This window comes from Acipenser ruthenus, chromosome 2 (genome assembly GCF_902713425.1).
Source record: "Acipenser ruthenus chromosome 2, fAciRut3.2 maternal haplotype, whole genome shotgun sequence".
In the NCBI taxonomy this organism is placed as follows: Eukaryota; Metazoa; Chordata; class Actinopteri; order Acipenseriformes; family Acipenseridae; genus Acipenser; species Acipenser ruthenus.
This window is the reverse complement of record NC_081190.1, coordinates 89,736,944-89,752,981: the sequence shown is the minus strand read 5'-3', so window position 1 is coordinate 89,752,981 and position 16,038 is coordinate 89,736,944. Positions and strand designations below refer to the sequence as shown.

The following is a 16,038-nucleotide window of genomic DNA, read 5'->3' as shown; positions in this document are numbered from 1 at the left end:
CTGCTCCTTACTGAGTACAGTGAGTAGAAACGAAGATCATCTATATGCAAAGCACCAGGCTTTACTGCTATAGGTATCTATCTCTCTTAGTAAAAATTGAAATGTTTTTGTCTATTCGGTGTTCAACAGTTTTCCAAACCTAATTAAGGGGGGGGGGTTCTATTCCTTTATTAAGTTTTGTTGAAAATGCCCCTTCATTTAAGGGACATCAGTGTTGGACAGGTTTGCACAATAATATGAAGGTGGTCCGGTGCTTGTATGTTGGACAGTGTGTTGGACAGTGATTTGAAGGTGGTCCTGTGCTTGTGTGTTGGACAGTGTATTGGACAGTGATTTGAAGGTGGTCCTGTGCTTGTGTGTTGGACAGTGATTTGAAGGTGGTCCTGTGCTTGTGTGTTGGACAGTGTGTTGGACAGTGATTTGAAGGTGGTCCTGTGCTTGTGTGTTGGACAGTGTCCCAGATGGTGTCCCAGGAGTACAATGAGGTGTCCACGAGGCTGGAGCTGGAGCAGGATCTCCGGCAGCATGCAGAGGTCTTCGCTCACAGAGTAAGGGCTAATGCTGCAGCTCACCAGGCTTCTCTCATGCCATGTCTAACCATAGCTTTTACCACATCTACTAGGTATCTGCCCCAGTTACAATCAACATTGTCATCTTATGACCTTTACTTTTCTGCCACACTGTTTCCAAACACTAACAAGGCTAAACAAGCAAAACAACTTTCCGTACCTGTGCCTACCTCTACACTGTACTAAATGTGCTTCACCATTCGCTACACTGTACTTTACTATATGGTGACCACAGTATACCACTGTCAACTGCTAACAGAGAGCGTTCAGCCACGAATTATGATTGCACGGATTGCCACTATTATTTTACTTCTGTCCACTATAATCAGCTTAAATAAAAGACATTGCGCTTTGCAACTCCTCTAAAAATACCACAGAAAAAGGATGATTGTAAACTTTGACTTTTTGAATTATAAAAACTTCTTTTTTTGCATCGACTCACAAAGGTTTCAAATAATTATTATACCTGAAGTGTGCATGTACTGTAGTTGCGGATGCTCAAAAGAATGAATTACCAGTATTTTTTTTAAAGACTTGCACGTTTGACACATCAAAGTCTGTGCAAGTAGCCCCTCTAATATGATTGCTGTAGCAATCTTAATAATTGCAAAACAAGCTGTTTAGAGCAACCGTAACTACTGTACTCCTCCCCCCTGTGGACCCTCACGCACACCCGCTTTCCAATACGAACCCTCTTCAAGTCAGAGACTAACGTCATGCCAGACATTACAACAGCGCAGCTGCTCAACTCTTGCAAGACATATATTTAAACTTGTCACACACTCTCCTCCTTGAAAATTTGGTGTGTCCTGCACCCCTCCTCCACCTTGCTGCAAAATCTCTCTCCCTTGCCATCCTTGTTTTATTTGGGGGTTTTCTTCCAGCTCCTTCTTTGTATTTTTAAGTGAATGTACTGGTCTTGAAGGATGAAGGACAGTGGTACTGGCTACAGTCAGGCGGAGTGCCCGCTGACACACCTCTAATGCCATGCTCCTCAACTCTGGGTCTCGTTCAAGCTGCCAATTGTGCCCAGATGAATTGCATTTTTAATGTGGACGAGGGGGCTGATTTACACCCCGGTGCTCATGCCACTTGTGACCCAAGTCAGATTGGACCCAACTTAACCAAGCCTCACGAGGAGAAGGGCCACCGAGCCCCAGCAGTCGTGCCTTTTCATTTCAGGACCAGGGTTAAAGGTTGGAGCAAGATTGTGTGTGAATGAGTTCGAAACTCCAGGTGCAGGTTCGTAATTGAAAACTAAATAATTATGCGATCGATAATTGCCTCAATTCAATGACGACTGACAATAAAACAAAACAAAACAAAACAAAAAACTAAAAAGCGCCTGTCTTCCGTGCCAGTCAAAGCGTTGTTTCAGAGTCCTCTAATGAGGAACCCTGTCTTTTCAGCTCCGAAGGACAGCTATTCATCAGAGTGTGTAATTAGCAATATTGTGCTGATTAAGAGACAAAGAAAAGGTGTTAAAAAAGAAACTGCTTTTAAATAAACTTATGTTTTGACAAATGATGTTTGAAAAACTGCTACTTCCTTTTAAACACAAAAAACGGTGCCCTATTGAAAAGTGTATCCATCCCAGGCTCTAATTGAACTTCAAAACAAGAGCAGCTTTTCTCAACCTCCTGACAGCTCTCCTGCAACAGCCCAGACACTCCAGGGTTGGGATGCTCCTTTCAGCTGGGCTGCAGACCCTTCATTGATTGTCCTCACAGATAGAGACCTTTGTGTACGGTTCAGAGCTGCTTGAACAATGGAACACAATCTCTATCTGTTTGAAGGGGGTGTTCCTGTGGTTCACATACCAAAAGCAAAGAAAAAAAAAAGAGTCGGCGAGTTTTGTGAATCCCACATTTCTTCTTTCTTTTAAAGGGGCGTCATGAAATGTTTTATAAAACTGTCAGTTATTTTATTAGTGAAGGTGTAAAAAAAAAAAAAAAGCATTTGCTTTTGTGCATAAATGAAAGAAAAAAATTCACGACAAAGAAACTATTTGTTTATTTAGTTTTGCCCAGACCTGTCTTGAGCTCCCCCTAGGCCCTAAAGTATGAACTACACCTGAGCCCAGTTCTTAAACTAAAAGGTTGTTGAGCTGAGTGGACAAGTTCCTCATTGTTTCTCCAGCTTCATTCACAATGAAACCACATGTCCTTCAACCATAAAGATGCATAGTTCCTAAAACGAGATTGGGAGTGAGTTTTTAGATCTCTCACTCTCACGCGATGTACAGAGAGAAGGGGAGACACATCTGTAGAAGAGTGGCTAAGCTAGCAGAGAGCATATCTTAAAGAAATAAACAGTGATGTAGTCCTAAATCTGAAGGTACCGGAACACTAATGAAATATTATACAAATTCAAATTGTATTTATATCCTGAACTTCTAGTAACACGTATAATAGGCAATACATTTATCTAATTTCTACAACTATTTCCAGTGTCTTTCTCCGTCTTATCAGAATGCTTTACTTTACGTGTCTGTGTGTGAGTGGCTTTGTTTGTGTTTGTGTCATATTCGACAGTCATAGTCGATGTTGCTGTTGCTGTCGTCTTCATCAGAATTTTTATATTTCTTAATTCGTAATAGAAGAAGTTCCTAATGCTCTTTACATTGCATCAAGAGGACTACTGACTGAATTAGAGACAGGATAAGACATGTGACTTAGATTGCCTATTATGGAAGTTTCTGCTTGGCTACATCACTGCTGCCTGTAGAAAACAGTCCCGGAACTACACCACTGGATATAATGCATGGCTTCTGTGTGTGATGTAACAGGCGGTCATGGATGCTGTGTAGACCACAGTGCTGCTCATGCTACGTGTTTACAAAGCCTGCGTGTCATGATTATGATTGATTGAGGGATGCTTTGCTCCAAAATTGACAGTATCTGCTGCTATTTTATTTTTAATTGATGCCTTATCACATGTAAAGCCTTTCATTTTATTTTGCAAACTTCATCAAGCACTAAAATGAGCTACCAATCAAATATCGGACCGGTTATAATCATCAATAATCAATGCATTGAGAACACGTTATGTTCAAAATCAAGAAAATGTGTGTAGACTTCACAAAATACAACTGAAAATATATGCATTGAGAAAACTATATAGTCTGGTCTTAAAGGATCCCAACGATTCAGCATAAACAACATGGCTAGATAACCCATTCCAAACCCTAACCCCTCTCTGTGTGAAAAAGGGTCTCCTACCTTCTGTTCTAACTCTGTTGCGACCTGATTTTCCACAAGAAAGTGCAAGTCCATCAGAAAGCAAGGCCAGCAAACAAAGATTCCTTAAGCCAAGTGTACTACTACTGCACCTCTGAGGCCTTTACAGTGAATGTATGTGCATGACAGGGATGATTTTGTTAGATATAATGATTTTAACGTGCAGGGTCTCCCCCCGTCCCAATTCTTACCCTGGCTCTCTCAGATGCTGGTGCGTCAGAAGGAGGCGTCCCGTCAGAGCATGATTCTGCTGCAGAGCGCAGAGCCCAGCCAGCAGCTCCTGGAGGCTCTAAACAAGGGGGCCGAGATGAACAAGACCCTGGAGGAGCTGAAACTGCAGCACGAGATCAAGGTGAGCCGTCTATACCTAGTGATGAGACCCAGGCAGCACGAGATCAGGGTGAGCCTCCTCTACTTAGCGATGAGACCCAGGCAGCACGAGATCAGGATGAGCCTCCTCTACCTAGTGATGAGACCCAGGCAGCACGAGATCAGGATGAGCCTCCTCTACCTAGTGATGAGACCCAGGCAGCACGAGATCAGGGTGAGCCTCCTCTACCTAGTGATGAGACCCAGGCAGCACGAGATCAGGGTGAACATTCTCTACCTAGTGATGAGACCCAGGCAGCACGAGATCAGGGTGAGCCTCCTCTACCTAGTGATGAGACCCAGGCAGCACGAGATCAGGATGAGCCTCCTCTACCTAGTGATGAGACCCAGGCAGCACGAGATCAGGGTGAGCCTCCTCTACCTAGTGATGAGACCCAAGCAGCACGAGATCAGGATGAGCCTCCTCTACCTAGTGATGAGACCCAGGCAGCACGAGATCAGGGTGAGCCTCCTCTACCTAGTGATGAGACCCAGGCAGCACGAGATCAGGGTGAGCCTCCTCTACCTAGTGATGAGACCCAGGCAGCACGAGATCAGGGTGAGCCTCCTCTACTTAGCGATGAGACCCAGGCAGCACGAGATCAGGATGAGCCTCCTCTACCTAGTGATGAGACCCAGGCAGCACGAGATCAGGGTGAGCATCCTCTACCGAGTGATGAGACCCAGGCAGCACGAGATCAGGGTGAGCCTCCTCTACCTAGTGATGAGACCCAGGCAGCACGAGATCAGGGTGAGCCTCCTCTACCTAGTGATGAGACCCAGGCAGCACAAGATCAGGATGAGCCTCCTCTACCGAGTGATGAGACCCAGGCAGCACGAGATCAGGATGAGCCTCCTCTACCTAGTGATGAGACCCAGGCAGCACGAGATCAGGATGAGCCTCCTCTACCTAGTGATGAGACCCAGGCAGCACGAGATCAGGGTGAGCCTCCTCTACCGAGTGATGAGACCCAGGCAACACGAGATCAGGGTGAGCCTCCTCTACCTAGTGATGAGACCCAGGCAGCACAAGATCAGGGTGAGCCTCCTCTACCTAGTGATGAGACCCAGGCAGCACGAGATCAGTGTGAACATCCTCTACCTAGTGATGAGATCCAGGCAGCAAGAGATCAGGGTGAGCCTCCTCTACCTAGTGATGAGACCCAGGCAGCACGAGATCAGGGTGAGCATCCTGTACCTAGTGATGAGACCCAGGCAGCACGAGATCAGGGTGAGCATCCTGTACCTAGTGATGAGACCCAAGCAGCACAAGATCAGGGTGAGCCTCCTCTACCTATTGATGAGACCCAGGCAGCACGAGATCAGGGTGAGCCTTACCACCTCAAGGATGAGACCGAAGTAGTATGAACTCAGGGGGAGCCATGCTGGAAATAGCTTTATTTATCAAACCCAGGTAATATGCAAAACAAATTCATTTCCATCACTGGTCTGATGTGTGTGTTCGTGTTTGTCTCTGTGTCTGTCTATCTGTGTGTGTGTGTGTCTCTCTTTCTGTATGCGTGTCTCTGTGTGTGTGTGTGCCTCTTTGTGTGTATGTGTCTGTCTCTGTATGTGTCTGACTGTCTTTGTATCTGTGTGTGTGTCTGTCTCTTGTTCTGTCTGTGTGTCTGGGTCTCACTGCCTGTGTGTGTGTCTGTGTGTATCTCTCGCTCTGTGTATCTGTCTCTGTCTGTCTGTATGTCTGTGTTTTTGTGTGTGTGTGTGTGTGTCTCTGTGTCTCTGTGTGTGCAGGTGAAGGAGCTGAAGGCTCAGTTGGAGGAGAGTGCTCTGCAGAAGGAACTAAGCAGAGTGAAGGTGGCACTGGATCTCAGTGTGGAGGACAAGCAGGAAGCTGAGACCCAGCTGAGCCGAGCCCAGCTCACCATCCTCCAGTTGCAGGAGGAAGGTATGAGAGACAAGACCACAGAGCAGAGCTCTCCTCTCCTCGCTACACCGGCTCTCCCTTACACAAGTTAACCACAGTGAAACATAGCAAAGTGTAGAAGTGAAAGCATGGTAAAGCATACTGTAGGTAAGCATTGTAAAGTCCAGAGAGGTATGGTAAAGCATATTAAAAAACAAACCATGATAAACTAACAAGTGTGCCATAGTAAATTCATAGCAAAGTGTAGAGGTGAAAGCACAGTAAAAGCATGTGAATGAGGAGCTCCCAGGGGGTGGCCCGGGGTAGGGTGGAGGGGGCGGGGGTGGCTTAGGTAGGCCAGGTTGTCCACGACTCACCGCGTACCAGCAACCCCTGTAGTCTGGCCGGGCTCTTGCGGGCTTGCCTGTAAGCTGCCAAGCGCTGTAGCTCTGAGGTGGCTGCATGGTGAGTCTGCAGTGTGAAAAAAGTCTTCAGCTGACGGCACACTTCAGTGGACAGTGTGTGTTCGTCTTCACCGCTCCTGAGTCAGCGCGGGGGTGGTAGCGGTGAGCTTAGCCTAAAAATAATTCGATATGCCAAATTGGTAGAAAATATTTAAATAATTGGCGATTACTAAATTTAAAAAAAAAAAAAAAAAAAAAAAAACACTGATGTGACACCTGGTAGCTACCTTCACTCATACACCTAGCGTTCATAACCCAGAATCTGAGACAAGCATAACCCGTTTCCTTTCATCTTCCATACAGACAATCAAAACAGAGGAAGACTTCCAGTCAAAACGTCTGTCATTGAGTTTATTGAGTTCTTTCAGTATTTTTTAATTCAGCCTATTGAGTGTTTAATAGTTATGATTGAAACAGTTTGATGGGTCTATTTCCAAACAATTATCAAGTTTAATATTAATATTATAATTGCATACTTTTTTTACATTTAAGAATATTTTTTTTTCTTTTCTAGTTAAACAGATGAAAGATGCACTGAAACTGGCTGAATCTCATTCTGCATCAGGAATGAACGAATCAGAGGAAAACACACCTGCAATGGCCCCTCCTCCTCCCCCTCCCCCTCCCCCCCCCCCCTCCCCCTCCACCTCCTCCTCCTCCACCATCCAGCATCACCAGGTAGGACATCAACTGAGAGGCAACACTGATATTACAATGCCTGTCAAACGAAAATATGAAAAAGTTTAATATTATAGCCCTTATAAAAGTTTATCATCGTGAAAGCATCACGAAGTGTAATAAAGCACAATGAAAGCATGGTAAAACATAGGTAGCTAAGGTAAAGCATACTAAAAAAAAAACCTGGCAAGCCATGGTTAACTATGGTAAATGCATAAGTATGTAACCATAGAGAAAAGCATGGGGGAAACTACAAAATGACAAAATGCATTTATAAAGGACCCACTGTTTTTGTCGATCACTAGAATACAGTCTGTTGTTTTATATGCATGGCATGTCATTGCTCCTCTCGTCTTTCTGTAGCCCGCTTGAAGAACTCAGGAACCGCAGGAGGAAGGGCCAGGCGAACCCCCGAGCTACAAACAGTGAGAGTCTTTCTGATCTTCATCCGATTCATACAGATATATTACGAGAAAACAATGGTATTAAAAGCAGGAGCTCGTGTGGTCCAGGTCTAGTCTTCAGTTTGGTTACTGTCACAAACCTGATAGGGAAGGAGCTTGCCGTGCTTTATACAGGAGTATGCATTCATAGTCCTAGTGGTGTAGTGCTAAATCTGAAGGTAGCAGAACGCCACTAAAATATAGCTTTTCTTAAACAATCGTTATTATACAAATCAACATTTCATTTGTATTCTGAACTTCTAGTAACACATATAATAGGTAACGCATTTATCTAATTTCTACAAGTATTTCCACAAGGTGTCTTTCTCCATATTGTCTATGTGTCAGTGGCAGAACTCTGAGCTGCCTATAGAAAATAGTACCGGAACCATGTTCCAGCGCATTCCGTCTCTACTGCTCGACTGCTCAGTGCAAGTGTAACAGGGAGGAAGCTGGGCACAAATACGCAAGTGAGAGTCTTAACCACTGTGCTAAAGATCTAGACTCCTCTGCATTCCTGATTCTAGAGCTTTTAACCTCATCTCAACGGCAGGGTTCAAGATCCGTAACGGCAGTGCATCACACAGCACTGTTAAAACAGTGACGTTTTATAAATGTATAAAGACCTTGGTACATATCCAGAGCAAAACCTTGTTGACTGGTACAATCACAGGGCTTCAGTAACTTTATGCATGCTTCTCCCAGTTTCAAACAAATATTATTTATAAAGTATGTGTGATACACTGCCATTACAGATTTTGTCCCCTGATCAGACCTAGACAATGAGATGAAATGAGGTTAAAAGCTCTAAAACCACGAATCCAGACAAGCCCAGCTCTTCTGCATTGTGGTTAAGACCTTGCTTGTGGTGTGCAGGGTCACCGGTTGGCGCCCAGCCTCCGCCCTCTTACACTCTTCTGTTGATGTGCATTACAGCACAGCCAACTGCTCTGGATGTCAAATCCAAGGCTGTGAATGAGATGATGGAGCGGATCAAGAATGGGATAATTCTGAAACCTGCAAAGAGGAGCACACAGGTAAGGGCAAGGTCTCTGCGAGATTATCATACACTCGTACAAAACAGATGCTGGCCACTGCATATACAGTGTGTCCCATAAGTCAGGCGATGTCATATACCGTGCCAATCAGGATGTCCGCTGCTGAATCAGGTAGCCGTGCCCCGTACACCATGCTTCAAAATTATCTGGATGTGACAGACAATATTAGCAACATCCAGCAGCACTGTAAAGCTGTTTAGGGCTTTCTCTGGATTCCTAATAAGTTTCTGTAAAGGACTGTTCTGATAAGAGTCACAGCAGTTACTCCTGTCTAGTTAGAATAATGGGCAGAGCTACCGTGACTCCAAAGTTGGAAGCTGGGGCAATTATGCTGCTACTGTTCCTGTACATTCATAGACACCTCACACAAAGCCTCACAAAGTGTCACTCTCTGTCAGTAGATTAGGAGCACTCAAAAAGTAGAAACTCTGTTTGTTCTTATTGTTTATATAGAACAGGCAGGAAGTGGCAGGTTTAGGGTAGTGGGTAGACAGGGGGTGTTTGGGGTTCTGCTGTTTAAGGGTACCAGTGTCAGAAAATATATGTCGCCCCCCCCCCCGAATATTCGTTCCCCCTAGGAACCAATATTCAGGAATATAGGTTACCCTTCTGAATATTTGTACCCCTTATTTTTTATAACAAAGTAATCTTACTTTGCATACAAGTCTATTTGCATGCACTTTCAATCAAACCCTTACATTTAAGGGGAGACAGTCGATCTTAAAAACACTTATCTTTTGGCTCGTCCTGTACAGCAAAGAAAACTAATTATAGCCCTGGTTACCACTTTTTCCCAATATAGTCTCTATTTAAATGCAAAGGAAAACTTTAAATGAAAGCAGCAACAAACACATATTTCCCCAGACGGTGAGGTTATATTGGCATATAGAAGCAATACAGATTTGCGAGATATTTTGGTACATAGCAAATATTCTGTAAAACAAAACAAGACCTCAGTCCTGACTAAATATTTTAAACAATTACCTTTTATCAATAATTCAGCTTTGAATAATACATATCATATTCAATGAGGCTTGAATTTAAATATATGCAACATAATCTGTAGTATTCAATGTATGATCTGTACAAAAATATACATACAAATATACAAATATACAAATATGCCTTCTCTATAACAGGATTGCAAGTTAATCTTAATTGGTCTATAACTTGCAGGAAAATAATAGAAGAGCAGTGGATTGTTAGGTTGGAGACGGTCTGTCCCCAGATCGGCACCGTGAGAAGGGAATGAGAACTGCTGCCGGTTTGGTCCGAGGGGATATTTTTATTTCATCTTTGTAGTTGGACTAAATAATATAGAACACAAGTTAACATAGTAGCCTTAGGGAGCCCATGCATATTGTTTGTTCTGGGTACCTGGTTTCAGATGCCCAGATAAACATTTCCCTAACCCTAACCCTAACCCTAACGCTAACCCTAACCCTAACCTTGTCCAGTCTCACTACAATAATACATGATAACAGCCTGCAAACATTGCTTACATTTACTAGCATTAGTACCCTGGGGGTACTAATATTCATGAACCAATATTTGTTTATACCAGTAACAGAGGTAAGAGAACTCAGCATATTGAATGTATCCCTGTGTTTGCCCATTCTAGGACGTTGCTGTTGATGACAGTAGCAACAGCGAATGGAACGCAAAGGTTAGTTCTGTTTTCTTAAAGTTCCGTAATTCTGGAATGTGACAAGTAGAACACAGGAGAGCAGGACACTGGTTTGGTGAGGAAAGTTTGGGGGTTTAAGAAAACAGTGCAACTCATGTGGGCACTACTGTAACTGTAAAATATCTAGCTTGCCTTTTAGTTTCATCTATTTTGTAATTCCCTGTTGGTATCTATGTTACCACTACATTAAAGCTTTGTATGTTGAGAATGTCATTGCTTTATTTGTTTAAGACACAACAGTTTTAACATATGTATAACTTGCTACAGATTCTAATGGGGGCATCATCTATAATAATAATAATAATAATAATAATAATAATAATAATAATAATACATTGATGATGAGACCTGTAAGCATTTTTAGTTTTAGAAAGCAGTAATTATGTAGTATTAAACTAAATGGTCAGTAATTCTTTGATAAATAAAATCTAAAACATGTTTGGATTCAGATATGTTTTATTCCTTTCAGGAACAGCCATTTGAAAAAAGACAGATCGCAGCAAAGGAGTTGCAGGGTCTTCTGGTAAGAGACAGGGTGAAAGCCTGTACAAATACCTCTCTTTGTCAAACTGTCCCTGCTTGTAATAGATGTGAGATACATACACCAGACAAGCGTTTCTTCATGTTTAACACCTTTTAGACTCAGCTTAACACACTTTCAGGTGTGGAAACTTCACTGTAAGAGGACTTCAATACTGCAGCTCACTCTGATGCTTAAGTAAAGAACCTTCAGGCCGTTGGGTCACAAATGACTTTCATACAGAAAGATCAGGACTGACAGGGGACACCTGCGAGTCTGCACTCCCCTAAACTCTAAAGGGGAATGTACTCTGAGGGAATACATAGCCCCTTTTTCAGGAACAGTGGCTTGAAACCTGGTTCCAGGAGACCGGGAGACCTAAGAACATAAGAAAGTTTAAAACGAGAGGAAGCCATTCGGCCCATCTTGCTTGTTTGGTTGTTAGTAGCTTATTGTTCCCAGAATCTCATCAAGCAGCTTCTTGAAGGATCCCAGGGTGTCAGCTTCAACAACATTACTGGGGAGTTGGTTCCAGACCCTCACAATTCTCTGTGTAAAAAAGTGCCTCCTATTTTCTGTTCTGAATGCCCCTTTATCTAATCTCCATTTGTGACCCCTGGTCCTTGTTTGTTTTTTCAGGTCAAAAAAGTCCCCTGGGTCGACATTGTCAATACCTTTTAGAATTTTGAATGCTTGAATCAGATCACCGCATAGTCTTCTTTGTTCAGGACTGAACAGATTAAATTCTTTAAGCTTGTCTGCATATGACATGCCTTTTAAACCTGGAATAATTCTGGTCGCTCTTCTTTGCACTGTCTGCCCAGTTCTGAATGCTGTCTAGATTATTTTGAATGACCTTTGCTGCTACAACGGTGTTTGCCACTCCTCCTATTTTTGTGTTGTCTGCAAATTTAACAAGTTTGCTTACTGTACCAGAATCTAAGTCATTAATGTAGATTAGGAATACCAGAGGACCCAATACTGATCCCTGTGGTACACCACTGGTTACCTCGCTCCATTTTGAGGTTTCCCCTCTAATCAGTACTTTCTGTTTTCTACATGTTAACCACTTTTTAATCCCTATGCATGCATTTCCTTGAATACCTACTGCGTTCAGTTTGAGAAGTAATCTTTTATGCGGGACTTTGTCAAAAGCTTTCTGGAAATCTAAATAAACCATGTCATATGCTTTGCAATTATCCATTGTCGATGTTGCATCCTCAGTAAAATCAAGCAGGTTAGTTAGACACGATCTCCCTTTCCTAAAACCATGCTGACTGTCTCCCAGGATATTGTTACCATATAGGTAATTTTGCATTTTGGATCTTATTATAGTTTACATATATTAGAAGTTAGGCTTATTGGTCTGTAGTTACCTGTTTTTCCCCCTTTTTTTGTCTCCCTTTTTGTGGATTGGTATTACGTTTGTAATTTTACAGTCTGTCGGTACAACCCCTGTGTCAAGAGACTGTTGCATGATCTTGGTTAGAGGTTTGTAAATAACTTCTTCCATTTCTTTGAGTACTATTGGGAGGATCTCATCCAGCCCAGGGGATTTGTTTATTTTAAGAGCTCCTAGTCCCTTTAACACTTCTGCCTCTGTTATGCTAAAGTTATTTAAAACTGGATAGGAACAGGTCGACATGCGGGGCATGTTGTCCGTATCCTCCTTTGTAAAAACTTGTGAAAAGTAATCATTTAATATATTTGCTATTTTTTTCTCTTCGTCTATGATTTTGCCATTAGACATTTTACAACCTCTTTGAATGTTCTCTTGCTGTTATAATATTGGAAAACCTTTTTGGAATTGGTTTTAGCCCCCTTAGCAATGCTCATTTCTATCTCTCTCTTGGCTTTTCTAACTTCCTTTTGGATTTGAGTTTGCAGTTAGGGTTAGGGTTAGTACTCTTTCTGTGTACTTTGTTCTTGGTCCCTTTTAAATGCTCTGTAAAGTGCCTTTTTTCTCTGAATATGTTTTTTAATTGATCTATTAAACTATTTTTGCCATTTTGTTTTAGATTTTGATTTGTCTACTTTTGGGATGTAATTGTTTTGCGCCTCTAGTACTACATTTTTGTAAAAAAGCCACCCTTTTTCTGTGGATGTTTTCTCTATTTTACTCCAATCTACTTCTGTTAGTCTCTGTTTCATTCCTTCATAGTTTGCCTTTTTAAAATTGTAAACCTTAGCTTTAGTCATTACTTTTTGTGTTTTAAAAAGCACTTCAAATGAGACCATGTTGTGATCTGAGTTTGGCAATGGTTCTCTGACCTCTGTTGTAGCTATTCTGTCTTTGTTATTTGAAAAGACTAAATCAAGGCATGCCTCCCCTCTAGTCGGTGCCTTGACAAATTGCGTTAGGAAGCAGTCATTTGTCATTTCTACCATTTCAATTTAATCTGTCGTGCTCCCCATCGGGTTTCCCATTTTATACGGGGGAAGTTGAAATCCCATATTAATATGGCTTCTCCTTTGCTGCATGCATTTCTAATGTCATTGTATAACAGCTTATTTTCCTCTGTATCTGAATTTGGCGGTCTACAGCATGCCCCTATTATTATGCCCATTACATTTGTGTCCATTATTCTGACCCATATTGATTCTGCGTTGTTTTTTTCTTCCAGATTTAACACCTGGGCTTCTAGACTATTTTTAATGTATAGCGCTACCCCTCCGCCTCTTCTGACCTGCCTGTCTTTCCTATACAGTGTATCCCCACTAATATTATATTCGTCTCCATCACTTTCGGTTAACCAAGTTTCTGTAACACCTATCACATCGTAGTTACTTGTTAGGACAGTAGCTTCAAGTTCTAACATTTTGTTTTTGAGAGTTCTAGCATTTTGATAAATACATTTAATGGCTATCTCACCTGAGTTGTTGCCCTTGTTTTGATGTAGTCTCACATCTGTTTTTTTGTTGATTTCTCCCCCCTTCCTTTCTAGTTTAGATGCTTCTGAACCTCCTCGACTTTGTTGTTTCAAACCCCACGTCTCCCCTGGTGTTCCATGCAGTGGCCTGAAACCTAGTCTCCTGAAACCAAGTTCCAAGCCACAGAGTGGCTTTGTGTTCCCTCAGCTTAAGTCCAAAGCACCCAATACTCAAACTAAGGCATGACACCAGCCCGGTACCAGTGACTCGCTCTGCCGGTACCAGATGGTACCACAGCCTGTACCAGTGACCTGGTCGGTACCAGAGCCTGTATCAGTGACCTGGTCGGTACCAGAGCCTGTACCAGTGACCTGGTCGGTACCAGAGATGATACCAATTGGTACCAGAGCCTGCACCAGTGACCTGGTCGGTACCAGAGATGATACCAATTGGTACCAGAGCCTGCACCAGTGACCTGGTCAGTACCAGAGCTGATACCAATCGGTACCAGAGCCTGCACCAGTGACCTGGTCGGTACCAGAGCCTGCACCAGTGACCTGGTCGGTACCAGAGCCTGCACCAGTGCCCTGGTCGATACCAGAGCCGATACCAGTCAGTACCAGAGCTTGTACCAGTGACCTGGTTGGTACCAGATCCTGCACCAGTGACCTGGTCAGTACCAGAGCTGATACCAATCGGTACCAGAGCCTGCACCAGTGACCTGGTCGGTACCAGAGCCTGCACCAGTGACCTGCTCGGTACCAGAGCCTGCACCAGTGACCTGGTCGGTACCAGAGCCTGCACCAGTGACCTGGTCGGTACCAGAGCCTGCACCAGTGACCTGGTCAGTACCAGAGCTGATACCAATCGGTACCAGATCCTGCACCAGTGACCTGGTTGGCACCAGAGTCTGCACCAGTGACCTGGTCGGTACCAGAGCCTGCACCAGTGATCTGGTCGGTACCAGAGCCTGCACCAGTGACCTGGTCGGTACCAGAGCCTGCACCAGTGATCTGGTCGGTACCAGAGCCTGCACCAGTGACCTGGTCGGTACCAGAGCCTGCACTAGTAGACTGTTTCTTCTCACCGCTCTGCAGTGACCCCTACAGGCCAGGCGCCCAGTTAGCTTGGGGGAGGAGATTTGCTGCGCTGGTCTTTTTTCTCTAGAGGCAGGTAGCCTGCAGACATCCGCTCTCAAGTTCCTGGGTGTAAAAAGACGCCAATTGGCTCGTGGGATAGGAGGACGCCCACTAAGCCTCGGGTCCCTGAGCTGTGTGGGGAATCGCTGTGGTGAAGGAGAAAAATAATGATAATAATTGGGCATTGCAAATTGGGAGAAAGTCTGCATCTCTGAAACCGGCGCAGCATGACTCGCCCCATTTGTCCCCTGCAGTGTGGTCAACACAGTCCCCACTCCCTGTTACACCGGGAACTAGGATGACGTCTGACGTATATGGGGCTCTTAAAGGAGCAGCTTTGATATACATGCCCAGGTAATTGAGGATATAAGAGATTATATCCCATTAGGTAATGGTTACATTTCTATCAGGGAACCAGGGTTATGATAATAACCAAACGTTCTGCAGTTTGGGAGAATGTTAGAGAATAAAGGTCCTCCTGTGTTGCAGGACTCCATGAAGAAGCCTGTGAAGCGGAGGTCCTACCGGAGGATCAGCCGAAGGATCCCTGACCAGGAGCTGACCGCGATCCTCCAGAGGAGGAGGAGAGCTATGGAGGACAGGCCGGTTTCCAGTGAAACAAAGCCCCCAGCCACGGGACAGGGGGAGAGCCAGCCCGAGACCACTGCACCATCAGGCACAGTATTCAGGCAGAGAGTCGCGTCAAGCTCTGTCCTTTTCACAGTTTTTATTTCATATCTTATGATGTACAGTTGAGCCTGATATACATGGTATAAAAGTGTCTTCTCGTTGGCAGCTCAGTGGTCCTGTCACCCAAAGTGCAAAACGACACCATAAGAGACATGACATATTGTAATATTAAATTAAAAAACACTAATGCAGACACCCTCATTGAGAAGGTCCTCCAGTTCCAATGCAGGTCCCAGTTTGCAAGGCTGCACGCTGGAATGTTTACCATTTGTGCAATATTGCAACAATAAGCAGAGGCAGAGCTTGAACCAAGGAAAGTCATTCTCTGAATGCAGACATTGTACACTGTACTAGCTATATAAACAGAATACTGTTTCATTCATATATATATATATATATATATATATATATATATAATTTGGATAAAACTAAAACAATGCTTGTTCA

At 43.6% G+C, this 16,038-nt stretch overlaps 1 protein-coding gene across 1 annotated transcript in view; it reads left to right on the top strand.

Annotated features, from left to right (window-relative positions):
* LOC117408429 (shootin-1) overlaps positions 1-16,038 on the top strand; it is a 31,767-nt gene that overhangs the window by 15,068 nt on the left and 661 nt on the right. The window contains 10 exon segments of the mRNA XM_034909309.2: positions 454-548; positions 4,014-4,160; positions 5,930-6,083; positions 7,020-7,129; positions 7,131-7,183; positions 7,547-7,608; positions 8,563-8,663; positions 10,306-10,350; positions 10,841-10,894; positions 15,391-15,577. Of these exon segments, the coding sequence (XP_034765200.2) occupies positions 454-548; positions 4,014-4,160; positions 5,930-6,083; positions 7,020-7,129; positions 7,131-7,183; positions 7,547-7,608; positions 8,563-8,663; positions 10,306-10,350; positions 10,841-10,894; positions 15,391-15,577 (1,008 nt within the window).